This window comes from Centrocercus urophasianus, unplaced genomic scaffold, assembly GCF_019232065.1.
Source record: "Centrocercus urophasianus isolate 14NV4802_14NV808 unplaced genomic scaffold, USGS_Curo_1.0 seq_11, whole genome shotgun sequence".
NCBI lineage: Eukaryota > Metazoa > Chordata > Aves > Galliformes > Phasianidae > Centrocercus > Centrocercus urophasianus.
Window position 1 is genome coordinate 1,094,260 of NW_024884253.1, and position 13,773 is coordinate 1,108,032.

Sequence of the window (13,773 nt, forward strand, 5' to 3'; positions counted from 1 at the left end):
GCTAGCAATGAGTCAGGTAGTATAAATGAGATGTACAGTCGCCTTCTCTAGGCAATGAAAAGAGACAGACACCTCCAGAGATGATTCACCACTTCCTAAAACGTTCTATATGAACGAGCATCTGCAGGTGTTGACCTCACTGTAAGGTTATCTCCAATTCCACCTTTGATGATGAGTGAAAACAGAGATGCCAAATGGAAGCAGGGTAGGAAAAGCTGAAGGATTACTTCCCTTGTTGTTGGCACAACAAAAGCAAAACAGGCAGGAGACTGACTGCTCTTTCTCCAGGCACAATAGTTCACTCCCTCCTAATCACCGCTGTCTATTGAACACCCTAGCCACTGAGCCAGAGCTATCTGTTATTATGTTGCTGAGCAGAGGTAGTTCATCTGAAAACACTAAGCCACTTAATGCTGCTGTCAGTTATTCCAGCAATAAGGAAGACTCTAAGCCCATCAGCAACATTACTGAACAAAATCCGACTACTGCATGCCTACAGAAATCTAATGTACATCTGCATATTCCCACTCTTTGCTGATGGCTACCCAAAGGCTCAGCTATGTGTTGTATCAACGCTAAAGAAAGATTGTAAGAGAGAAAAACTTTGCTTTATTGTAGAAGAGGGGCAACCGATGACTTGTTTCTTTGACGTCATGATGACACCATGGTGGCTTGATGTGCAGTGACAGCAGTAAGAATAGAGGCAGCAAGAAGTTTTGTGTAGCTATTCTCCTGTAAGCCTGCTCCTGCTGCAAGGCAGTTATCCCCCTCAGCACTGCCTGAAACAAAAAAACAGATCCAAAAAAGAAACTGCAAATGTCGACAATTCCATTCCTATGGGATTCTCCAGGGCACGTGAGACAAGACCAAACAGCTCCTCCACTGGATAAAACATTGGGTTGAAGAGAAAAAAAACAGACTTCCACTTAGATGGGTCTACAAGTGTCATTAAATGTGTCTGCAATTGGTGAAGAAGGGATTTCCTAAAGGGACCAGCAGTTTACAAAGTCTTTGAACCCTGACAGTCAAGATTTCTCATGATCAGTGAGGCTTCAACAGCAGGGAAGCTTGATGAAAGGTCTGTCATCACTTCAGTGACACCTTCAACTCAGATAGTTGAATATAGTTGATAGTTGATATTTCTTTACAAGGAGAGTGGTTTTCTTTACAAGGAGAGTGGTTTCTTTACAAGGAGAGTGGTTAGGCCCTGGAACGGGCTGCCCAGGGAGGTTGTGGATGCCCCGTCCTTGGACGTGTTCAAGGCCAAGCTGGACGGGGTCCTGGGCAACCTGATCTGATTGTGTATGTTTGGTGGACGGCTAGGCAGGGGGGTTGGAACTACATGATCCTTGAGGTCCCTTCCAACCCGGGTGATTATGTGATTCTGTGATTCTGTGATAGTAACTGACTGAGACAGGCTTTGGTTTTGGGTTAGAGCCAAGGCATAGGGGACAGGAGGACAGTGGGACAGAGTTAATGAATGCCTACTTGAACCACACCATTTCTTTGAACAAGAAGCAAACTTGATGTTTTTGGAGCCATAAAGGATCCCCTCAGCATTGTTTTTCAAAGACTTCCATTTCACTTGAGAGCAAGGAAGCTACTCAAATTTCATGGACATCTGGGACAAATGAAGAATAAATGCTGTCAGTGGAGACCCTACTTGGTCTAAGAGCAGCCACTAACATTAGATTCTGAAGGAGACAATGTCATAATTTTCCACCACCATTCTGCACTTCCATCCAGACAGGCCGATAAAAAGCTAAAGCTTTATCCAGATATCTAGGGAACTCCAGAGAGTTCAGAGGTAAAAGTCTGGTTGCTGAGGTACACTGCATTTCAGACTTAAACCCATCCCAAATTGCTGGCTTCTAATACTCTGTGTTTTCTTCCTGAAGGATAAAGTTATTAAAAACAACAGTAGAAAGAGAGAGGAACACTCTTGGGTTGAAAGAATGAGGGAAGTCTTATAAAATAATAATAATAATAATAATAATGATAATAATAATAATAATAATACAAAGAGAAAAAAAAAAAAAAGATTTCAGACAAGCTCAAATACCAAAACAACAGCAGCAGCAGGTCCCACGAAGGCATAGAGAAGACCTCCCTCTAATGACAGCCAGCAGCTGGAAAAGTAAGAAAGAAAATTACTTGATAGCTTGCACCACCATCAAAAAGATGCATGTTTTGCTGCCTCCCTTTGCCTGTGAAGTTGATCTCAGGAGCTGATACCCCACAGTAAAAAAGTCTCAGAATTTACAGCAAGCAAGTTTTGCTTTTTGTTTCTCCTGTACTTGCACAAAGGCCCAGTTGCCTGGGGGTCTGCCTGCAGAGCCATGTTTGATAATCACTTGATTGTTGACAGAGGAATGCATGCAAAATTCATGCGATGCTCTGTTTCAGACCAGGTCCTGCTGGAAGCTACAGCATTACTTTGTGAGCAAGATAATTCTCTTGTCATGCTCGCTCAGGCAAAAGAGCAGATTTGTTCATTTGCTAACCAGTAAGCCTAGGGGGAGCTCGGATCCAGAAGCATAGTACATTTCTGCTCCTGGATCCTCCCTCTGGGCTTGCTGCCATGGGGAAATTTCACAGCTCAGCAGCAAGGTGGGAATTCACTGCTTATGTGGATGTTCTTAAGCTGAAAGTGAGGTATTGTCATGCCTCCTTTGGAAACCAACATGTTGCTCCTCCCTCACATCACACAGCTTGAGAATCATAGAATGCCTGGGGTTGGAAGGGATCTTAAAGTTCATCTAGTTCCAAACTCCCTGCTGTGGGAACTGTTGCCACACTGCAGATCAGGCTGCCCAACTTGGCCTTGAACACCTCCAGAGACTGAGAATCCACATGACTCACCACCCTCTGAATAAAGAATTTCCTCCTAATGCTTAATCAAAATCTCCCCTCTTTTCATTTCAAGCCATTCCTCCTTGTCCTATCACTATCATATTTCTCCTTTCTCCATTAACTTTCTGTGGAATTTGGGCTCCTAATCTGCCTGGTGCCTACAAAGCCCAAGGAAATCTTCTCATTAAACACTGATGTCTATCATGTCAGTGCCTATCATGGAATCCAGTAGGCCTTGATGACATTTCTCTTCAGCGGAGATCCAAAGGAGTCTTTCACTGAACTCCACTGATTGCACTGACCAGACTTTCACCACTTGAAAAATAACAGCATCATAGAATCATGCAATCAATGCACCTAGATCAGATGGAGACCTCCCATCTCTCAGGTTAACACTATAAATGTGCTACAGGAATCTCCATGGAAATTCTACTGCACTGTACATCCACATGCAGATCTCACTACGCATTGAAATCCCCTCAGAATCGTAGAATTACAAGGGCCTGGAAAGGAAAGGGCCTACAAGATCATCTAGTCCAACCATCTTGCTGTCACCATTACTACTCACTAAACTGCAAAACCTTATCTTGTAGCACCTCATCCAGATGCCTCTCGAACACCACCAGGGACAGTGACCCCACCACCTTCCTAGAAATACTGACAAACCCGCTCTAAAGAAAAACAGGTAAGAGAAATATCTGTTTCTCATCAGCTGAATGTGACAGGTTGGCCAGGTAGACAATTTTCACATTTGAACATAAAAACAGGAAGGAAAAAGGTTTTTTTTTAAGGAAACACTTTCTCATTGTGAAGGTGACCAAGGAGGTTGCCTAGAGAAGTGGTGGAGTGTCCCTCCTTAGAGATCTTCAAAATCCATTTGGACACTGTCCTGGGCAACTTCTTATAGGTGTCCCTGCTTGACCTCCAAATGTCCCTTCCAACCTCAACCATTCTGTGATTCTGTGACAGTCATGAACAGTTAAATCAGCACTGGAGCTGGATTTCCATTTCATGGGGAATGCAGGAATTTAGAGTATGGATACTTAAACTTGGTACCTTAGAGCATGAGAAGATGAGAATTTACACTGTGTCAGCAACCCCATGGAAAGTTTGCACGCTTAGACATGGCAGTACCCTGGAGTAAATGTGCAATGGAGTAATCCTGTTTCAACAGTAAAGTACCATGCATTTACCAATGGATAAGAGCAGGCAACCACAATGGAACAAGGACTTCCTCAAAGCACTTAAACCAGCTAACCCTGCAGTTATTCATTTCTGTGCTTGTACTCTCAGCAATATCATTTCATTCTGCATCAAAAGAAACACTGCCTTTCAGACCTCTCCCAGGAAACAAAGCCTTCCTGGAAACATTTCAATTTTGTTGATCGGCTTCAATTGTTTTTGTATCAGACCTGACTTCCAACTATGTTATTTTTCACCTTAAAATTCAGAACATTTGGAGAAAAAAGAAGAAAAAAAAAACACCAAACAACACAAAGCATTTCAAATTGAAAATAGAAAGCAGGATGTTCTGACTTTTTCCAAGTCCTGAATCTTGTTTATTTCTAAATTAAAGCTACCACATATTAATTTAATCAGTTCTGATTTCTTCCTGATAACAAGTTGCTCTCTGAGACACTGTCTGAGCAGGTGTAATAATAGAATGAATAATCAGGCATGGAGGGAGGAAATGGGAATGCAGTGTTGGAGGGCTGTGATGACTGAAAGTCTTCATGAACGCAAGGACAGGACAGAGGGAGAACCAGGTGGGCTCCCAAATTGCTGAGCTTGCCCCCAAATCTTTTGCTTCAATGTTTAATCCAAGCTTTAAGAATATTTTTCCTTGAAGAAGGGAGCAGACAGTCCTGCATTCCAGTTAGCAATGAGGACATGGCAAAACAAGGGCTTTTATTCCCATCAGGTCCCCAGCAGCCCCTCTCCCCCCTCCTTGAGCTTTCTGAAGTTGGGTTCACACATCACCAAGCACTGGCCCTTATCCTTTCTGACTGTCTGATCTCCCTGTCACAGCATGTAATCAAAGTGTTTCCTTCCAAAACTGTCAGAAGTGGTGGCTGACAGCGGAGAAAGGAAGAAGTGGTATTTGAGAAGGAGAACTGACAGCCAACTCCAGTAATACGCTAGTCTAGTTGAGACACTTTTATCCTTGTCCTTTCAAGGCACAAAAATATTAGCTTTTCACTAAGGGTACTTGCAAAGAGATCTCTTTGGAAATCTCTTAAACAAAATTACCATTGGAAGAAAGTGAGTAGTTTAACAATGATCAACTACCATTTCCAAGCTGTGCTTTCCAGATCAACAGTAGCTCTTGAGTCCAATACCAAAGACCACTTCACCACACATCTGGTTGTTTTGTGTATCATAATTGTTTGAGTTGGAAGGGACCTTTAAAAGTCATCTAGCTCAACTCTCCTACAAGGAACAGAGGTATTTATAGCTAGATCAGGGTGCTCAGAGCTTGGTCTGACTTTGAATATCTCCAGGGACAGGAGATATTCCAACCACCACCTCCCTGATCACCACCTCTCTGCTATGACAAAGGTGTGAGATGAAGGGTTTTTGCCCTGGTCCTGCAAAGAGCTGACTTCCCACAAGCCCTTCCTGATTATACCCTACAGCTCTGCTTGCACAATCATGCACAAAATTAAGCACCCACAGTGTGACAGCTAACATGTTTATAAAGCTAAGACTACAGATGGCATTCAGGACTATCCCACCAGTATTTCAATTTCACCAAAAAAAGTTACTGAGATATTTGTGGGTGTCCAAAGCCCTGATGCAATGGCAAAGAAGGACCCATGGAAATTTGCTGTTTCCTGCCACTGTTCTTTGACAACAACTCCTGTGAGCTGTCTTGTGGGAAAGGATACGAATTTCCAGCACAACCTCAGTTGTTCAATTCAAGCTTTAGAGATCCAGAGTCAGTCTCTGGAGTACTGGTTAAAGGGCATTTACTAGTGTCTGGTGAGTCTGAGGATACTCAAGGCTTACAGCACCACTCCTATGAAAACAAGCTGGGAAAGTTGGAGTTGCTCAGCCTGAAATAGTGAGGACTTTGAGGAGACCTCAAAGTGGCCTTCCACATCTACAGGAAAGCTGGAAAGGCTACCTATCAGAGAGTATAGCAACATAGCAGGGACTGTGGTTTTCAACTAAAAGAGGGGAGATTTAGATTAGATATTAGGAAGAAATTCTTTACTGTGAAGGTGGTAAGGCACTGGCACAGGCTGCCTGACTACACAGGGAACCTGAGCAACCTGATCTAGCAGAAGGTATCTGTACTGATGGTGTGAGGTTGCAACTAGATGATCTTTAAGGCCACTTCCAACTCAAACATTTCTATGAGACTATGACTTTACTCATTCAAGCCTGAAAATTTGAGACTTTCTTTGAGACTGGAAGAACAGTCTGTACCCTTCCTCTAGGTCCTCTCCAAACAACTACAAAATCTCCTTTCAAATACAGTTCAGCTGAGAAAAAGGAAAAATCCTCTTGTCTGCCTGCACTCACTGTAAATGGAGAGTTCAAAGCCCTCCAGAAGAAGAGTCCTGAACTATACAGGCCTCTGGCTGAATGTCATCTGAAAAACTACCACTCACCAAACACCAGGGACCTTCAGCATCCATTTGATTTTTTAATTTGAATCCCCCCCTCTACTTAAAAATTGGTGTCTGATCTGGCCAGCTGAAGTGTAGACGTTATCTCTGGTCCTCCCATGCTCAGAGCAGTCTCTGACATCCCTGCAATATAACTTGGAGGCATGATCAACCCTTCAACTACTACAATGTCTCAGTGGAGCAAGATTCCAGATTACTTCTCAGTTGTCTGACTTCATTACAGAATAGCTTCATTCATTAGCTACATCCACCCTAGAATAGCTACAATAACCAGGACAAAGCTGGATGAAGTAGAGTTGGAAGAATTTTTGAATGACAATGTAAAGCCCTTTGTGGGCCATCACGTTAGCTCTTGTCCCTTTAGTTACAGAAAGGGACATGTTAAGGCTAATGTCTTCTGTTATGTTCAGCAAAATGAAAGCTTGAAGGTCTATTACTGCCCATAACAAATGCCCCCTGCATGCCCTATACTAGTTAAAAAGTGAAAGAGCCTCTATTCTCCAGATTCAAGTTTTGCAATGATCATAAACCCTTCTGCAGTGGTCAGAAACCACAATAATCCTGGAACAAGATTCTATTCTGTATTCCGTTTGTCTTCAACATTAAACACTGTTAAATCTGACTACTCTGTCTGAACAAACTCGAGTTTTCAAGTTCAGCTCTAAAATTACTGGTGTATAATATTGATTTCCTTCTAGAAGGAAGGTAAAACCAACACATCAATATAACAGAGCTTTTATGCCTCTTGAAGAGGAAAAAAAAGGAAGTGTGCTGCAGTGTAGGATCACCCTGTGTCTCGGCCTACTGATCTTTGCTTCATGTTATAAGAATATGAAGTTCAGGTGCAAAGATGCTCATAAATCAGCCTGGAGAAGCAGCATGTGCCTGTGTGTGCCTTGTAGCATGGAGTCAGAGCAGGGATTGCTTAACAGGTGCCTGCAGCATGCTGCTTGGGACAGTGATGGGTTTGAGTTCACTCTAAGATGGCTCTTGGTAAAACCAACAGCAGGAATCACAACAAGGCGTTAGTGCTACAAATGTGTGTCTGGAGGCTGTTTCCTGTGCTCATATTCTGCACATCATGGCATTAGGGACACAGCATGTATGCGGAAGGTTTTTCCTATGGAAAAGAGCTGAGTGCACATGTGCAAATTCACTGAGCATCTCACGAAGCCCTGCAGCAGTCACGGCTGATGATCACAGGAACTTGCAGAGGAGAGGAATGGACAGGCTGGCGGGGAAAGGAGCAATGTGGGAGCACGATGCAATGCCTGAGATACCTTCCTATTTCAGTGACAAGCACCCTGACAGCAGGGCTAAGAAATTGTGTTCCTGAGTCTGTGGCTCCTGCTGGGAGCACAGGATCCCCTGCCACTCCTGGGCAGCCAGCCAGCCAGCCAGCCATAGAGGCAGAGAGGAAGGCAGCAGCCAGCCCCTGGATGCGAGGAGAAAGAGAAACTGAAGGGCTAAAAGAATTCAGAAGACTGGCAGCAAAATGAGGAGCTGCTCTAGTTAATCATAGAGTCATTAAAGTTGGGAAAGACCTGTAGGATCATCTAGTCCAACTCTACACTTACTACCAATATTGCCCACTAAACCTGTGTACCCTGGGAATGAAGGAAAGTCATTGCACAGCTTGTGGGACACCTCATTGATGTGCCAATCTGAGAGCAAAGGAGCCTGGCAGGTTTTGTTGTTTTGACACCCTTTTTGCTGCAGGCTGGGAGACTTTGTTCTGGGTCAGGAGGTGCTGGCATGCACAATTCAGGGCAGTGAGGCAGGGAATGATCATCTGCACATTTCCCCCTTCCTTTCAAGGCTCTTTTGTGTTCTCTTATGCTGACTGGTGCTGCATTCATGGGAAAAGATCTACCATGCTTTTAGCACCAGTTCACACCAGTCTATTCACAGGAAAGAAAGCAGAAATATTTGGAGCTTCCATCCATTACCTCAGTACCTCCTCTTTATAAACTGGGCTCATGAACTTGGAGGGAGGAAAATCCCAGAAGTAGAAGGTAGAATAGGAATTAGAAATGGCATTTGGGATCTGGTAGAGATTCAGAAAGAGCACAGATTCTGCATGACATTTTCTAAGTGGGCATACTGAACCCTCATCTATTGCTGACAACATCTCCAGCATTTCTTAAAGATTGTTTGTGTGTGATGCAAAGCACAGGCCAGTAAGGCTCTGGACAATGATGAACTTGGGTAGGGAAGGGGCCTGATTTAGGGGATGGGAGGGGAAGGGAGAGGAGAGGAGAGGAGAGGAGAGGAGAGGAGAGGAGAGGAGAGGAGAGGAGAGGAGAGGAGAGGAGAGATTAACCCATCTCCACCATGCCATTCGTTTAACCAGTTCCTATGAATTTGCTTATAAAAGAACACACAGTTTTCAGTCAGTACCTAGTCTCTGCTGGTATTCTATTAGAGATGATTCAGAAGCAAATGCAGATAAAATCTGAATGCTGACTGTTGGCATTCTCATCTTTATGGTGCAAACATCCCTCTTATTCAGACTGAACTAAGAGGGTTGCTTCTTGTCACACAGTAAGTCCTTCTCTGAAGACTTGCTATCCTAAGGTTTCCCCTGGACATTTGGGCAGGGATGAGACAAGTGCACAGCATTCAGATGAACTGATGAATTGAGGATGTCAGAAGGCTCCCTCAGCTCCTATCATTCCTACTTCCATGGGAAGCCAATGAGAATTTAGCTCCTACCTTTGTTCCTGCGGGCCAGTGACCGTTTTTTTGACAAAATGATGGGAGATGAGACTGGAAAAAAAGAATAGGAAGAGGAGCCCCATTACTCACTAGTTCACGGTGCCGTACCCCTTGGCTTTAGTAAATCCCACAGAAATGGCAACCACCAAGGCAGGGAGCCCTATGGAAAATGAAACAAGAGAAAATTGGTTATTTTAACATACGTGCAGCTCTGCTCCAACTCAACCACTTAATATACCCCATTTCTCCCTGTGTTATTCTAGCACCATCTGTCCAAGCCTGGGCCTTTGGCAGAGTCTGAATTCAGGACCTTCAGAGCCAGAAGCATGAACCTTTGTTACGTCTGCTAATGAAGTTAATGCTGTCAGCTGTAATCAGCTCGTATCCTGCTGTGGTCTCAGCAGTTGTGCAGGGAATGATAGTACATGCAGATGCATAAAATTCATTTATTTTATTCTTAGGGATGCAGAACAGCCAGGAATATACCAGGACATTTCTTGGGGGTGGAATATTCAGGCACCACTTAACCCAAAAGAACTAGCAAGGCAGAGATTAAAAGCTGTATTTGCTCTTAACATAATATGTGAACAACTCAGGTTGAAATCTTGCTCCAGATGAGACAGAGCAGGAAATGGGAGAACTGTTCCCCCTATCCAGCTATATCCCTGCATGCTGTGGATCCTCTATACTTGGAGATGTTCAAGACCAGATCGGATGGGGTCCTGGGCATCCTGGTCTTGTACCAGATCTGGAGGTTGGTGGCCCTACCCTATGGTGTGGGCTTGGAACTTGATCATCCTTGAGGTCCCTTCCAACTCAAGCCATTCTATGATTCTATGAGTCTACGATAATGGAGCAAGTCCCTCTGAAGCACAATGGAAAGAAGCATCTGAACATCAGTCTTTCTGCAAACCAGAGTATTTACTTTATGCCAGAGAACTGCTCCCCTTTTGCACCCAAAAGGGGAACAAACTAAGAAAAAACAGCCACCTTGGAGAGAGGGCACACTTCATTATGAGTGCTACGAAGGATGAGCAGTTTGTGCCTTGGAGGCTATTTGATGCTCATGGTATGCAATTTGTCTTCATGATGTCATGAGCTAACAATACCAGCATGGGGTCTCATTTCAGGTTCATAAGGGGGTGAGGCAATGTCCTCGATCCTAATGCTAAAATCTCAAAAAAAAAAAAAAAAGATGATAAGGAAGAAAAATAACAAAAACCTGCTGGTTATTGTGAAATGCTGGACTGAAACTTAAAACTACTGATAAGGTTGGGTTTCTGAATACCTAGGCACATTTGAACTAATAAAAGATGTTGTATCCTGCTAACAGCCTACTTATCCTTACTATTCCTGCCTGGTAAAATGCTCTAGGATCTACAGAGGAAACTGAGTACTTCTCTGATTCACTATCCCCAGCGTGATTCTTTCCTTTCCCTATAAAAATGTCTGGGTGTGGTCTGGGAACATCTGGCTCTTCAGCTACGCAGGGCTCTGTGTGGCTTTTTATAGTCCTACTACTTCTAAAACAAAGCATTAAGCTGTCTCAATGCTAAAGATGGGCAAATCCCATTAGGAATTAGCAGGCTCAGTAGCCAGCTAGGATTAGTGCTTTTTGACAAGACCCTAATTTGCGTGCTGTAGAGGTCATAGCAGGCAGCTGTAGAAGATGCTGTAGTCTGTAGGGCTGTCCAGACACAGTATCCAAACAACTCTGCTGACAGGGTGGTTACTCAGCAATATAGATCGATGCAAAATTGATTAACTGCGAGGGTCAGCAGATAGTTGGGAGGTGCTAAGGCTGAGTAGTCTGGAAAAGAAAGAATTTCATAGAATCATTAAGGTTGGAAAAGAGCACTGAGATCATCCAGTCCAACCACCAACCTATCATCACCATGCCCACTAAACCATGTCCCTAAGTGCCACATCTCCACATCATGAACAACTCCAGGGATGGGGACTTCACTGATTCCCTAAGCAGCCTGTTCCAGTTTGAGAGTTATAAAGAAAAGACTTTCTCTTCCCATATGAGACATCCAAGCAGAGCTCATGTTTGAGCAGTCCAAAGCCATTGAGCAGGGGGGGGTTCAGAATGTCTCTTTCTAAAGAAGTTCTGTAATGACTACTTTCCATCTTGCTGAGCTTTCTTCGCAACTCATCTAGATACTTTGGACATATAACCTGCATGGTATTCACTGTAATGACATCAGGGTGGCATCCCATGATATGCACACTAAGAAGTCATAAAGGATTTTTTTAAGAGTAGAACATGATGCATGAAGCTCCGGAAAGAAGAATGTCAGCTAAGACTGCCCGAAATAGCAACTTGTTCCTCACAAAGTACTTCTCTTAGATGTGATAATTATGCAGAAATGCACACTTAGGCTGTGAACTCATCAGATGTACAAGCTGCATTTATCGGAAAGGGGAGCTACACGATGGTAGTTAAGCCAACGAGCAGAGCAGTGAGGACTGCTGTATCTTTTGCCTTGGGATGTGATCAGATTAAAAATAGATACATCCAAATATTTCCAATAAACTTTTAATCTATTCTTGACTATTTGAAAGAAAGCTATTTCTAACTGGATTGTGCCATACGCTGTGTGTGCTGTGGCCAAATTTAGAAGGGTTTGTGAAGAAAGTGAGTGCTACACTCATAATTAAAAAAAAAAAAAAAAAAAAAAAAAAAAAAAAGCATAGGAAAACTGATATGAAGATTTTTTTTCTGTCAGGACAGCAGGAGAATCATGTAATGAGATCACCACGTCCCATTAGAAAAAGTTCATTTGATAATAATGACTACCAAAAGCCATAAGTGTTACAAACAAGTGAAGACCCTGTCAGAACCTCAGCCAGGGCAACATTAAAAATCCAATTGAAACAATGGCATGGTGGTAAGTAGACTAACCAAATTGTTTCTTTTTCACTGGGACTAGATGTGCCAATTGAACTGTTTCTAGGGAACAGTTTGCATGTCTAAATAACTTTATATTTTTCTAATTGCAAAAAACCTCTTCTCTGAAAAGGCAAAATCGCACACACAAGAGGAGAACAGGAAACTGGGAGTAAACCTCACTGCTGATGAAAACCACAGCAGCTTCAATGAGCTACAGCTGAGAACTTGGCAAAGTTCTCCCACAAGAGTTTGAAAAAATGTTAATAAGCAAAGGGGGGAGAAGGGGAGGATCAGCCCATTACAACGTGAATTCACAGAATCACTAAGGTTCAAAAAGACCACTGAAATCATCTAGCCCAACCATCAACTCATTGACTGAGATAATTATTTCAGATTATGCTCTTGAAAACTTATTTACCTCCTCTGCCCTCGTAGAGATGCCATTAATCCCAGCACTACAGCTGAAGTCTAGGAGGATGCTAAATACCAGAAATTCCCTTGCTGCTTTAATAGGTGAGAGTGTTCTTCACTTTGTGTCCTAACCTATTCCAAACAGTTATTATGCACCATTTATCAGCCAGCACATCCTAGCCCAGGAATAGCTACATTTTACTAACAGTGCAAATTATGCTCCTACACATGCAGGCTTTTTTTTCCCTTAAATCTGTACAAATTACAATTATGAATGTCGCTCATCCAAAATTCCCTCGGCTAACACTCTCATCTGTCCTAGCATTTATAATCAGAAAACATCCCTTTTTGTTACCTTTATTCTCTAGAGAAGCTGTCAGTCTTTTGCATTTGATATCCCTGATGTTCCTCAAGTCATACATACAGTGTTTGTATTGGAACATATGCACAAGCACAAAAAAAGCACACAGTGCCTGTGTTTTGCATGTGTGTGGTTACAGGCTTGCCATGCACAAGCACTGTATTTCAGTCCCACCATTTGTTTTGTCTCCTAAGCAAAACTTGAAGAGATGCAGGTGCTGGAAGGAGGATGGCTCTTGATGTGCAAAAATAAATCACATCAGGGCCCTTCATAACCATCGGAAATATCTTGCCTGGGGCAAAATGCTCGACTTCAGTAGTGAAATGAGCCACTAATACAGCTTAGAAGCACAGTGCTCTCTGATTCTCCCTTTCTCTTTTTTCCTCTGCTTGCTTTTGAGCAACTTTTTGTTCAGTCACTCCTTTCAAACACAAGCTTCATGTTGCTTTGAGAGCCCAGGTTACGGGTTTGCGTTTGTTTTCAACTACAGAATGCATCATTTAAAGCTAATAAATTAAACATACGGAAGAGGCAGAGGGAGGAAAATTAGTTACAAGCATCTGCACTGGTCTCATAGTTTATTTGTCTATGAAAGGTCCTGCTGCCATGGAGACAGCATTTCAGAGCTTGCTTATCCCCGGGTCGCACATGGAAGGAGACAGTGAGAGAAAAATAAAAGAGAAGCAGGGAAGAAAGCCAGAGCCAGGAGAACCCCCCCAGCCCCAGTGTGCCCCTGGAATGAACACACAGCCCCTTCCCAGCTCATCTCCTTCATACTGCTGTTGGGTGGAGATAGCAGCTTTTGGCTTTTGCCCATTTTCAACCATCTGCGCCCTTTTTGACACACCTAAGGGTGTCAAACTAAGCTTTTTGCACAGCACCAATCCAGAATACTCTTT

At 43.2% G+C, this 13,773-nt stretch overlaps 1 protein-coding gene across 1 annotated transcript in view; it reads right to left on the bottom strand.

Annotated features, from left to right (window-relative positions):
• The window catches only part of ADGRB1 (adhesion G protein-coupled receptor B1), an 86,311-nt gene that overhangs the window by 40,818 nt on the left and 31,720 nt on the right, over positions 1-13,773 (bottom strand). Inside the window, exons 5-6 of the mRNA XM_042839713.1 lie at positions 9,297-9,366; positions 2,063-2,129 (exon numbers count right to left, since the gene is read on the bottom strand). Coding sequence (XP_042695647.1) covers positions 2,063-2,129; positions 9,297-9,366 — 137 coding nt within the window. The remainder of the gene's footprint in view (positions 1-2,062; positions 2,130-9,296; positions 9,367-13,773) is intronic.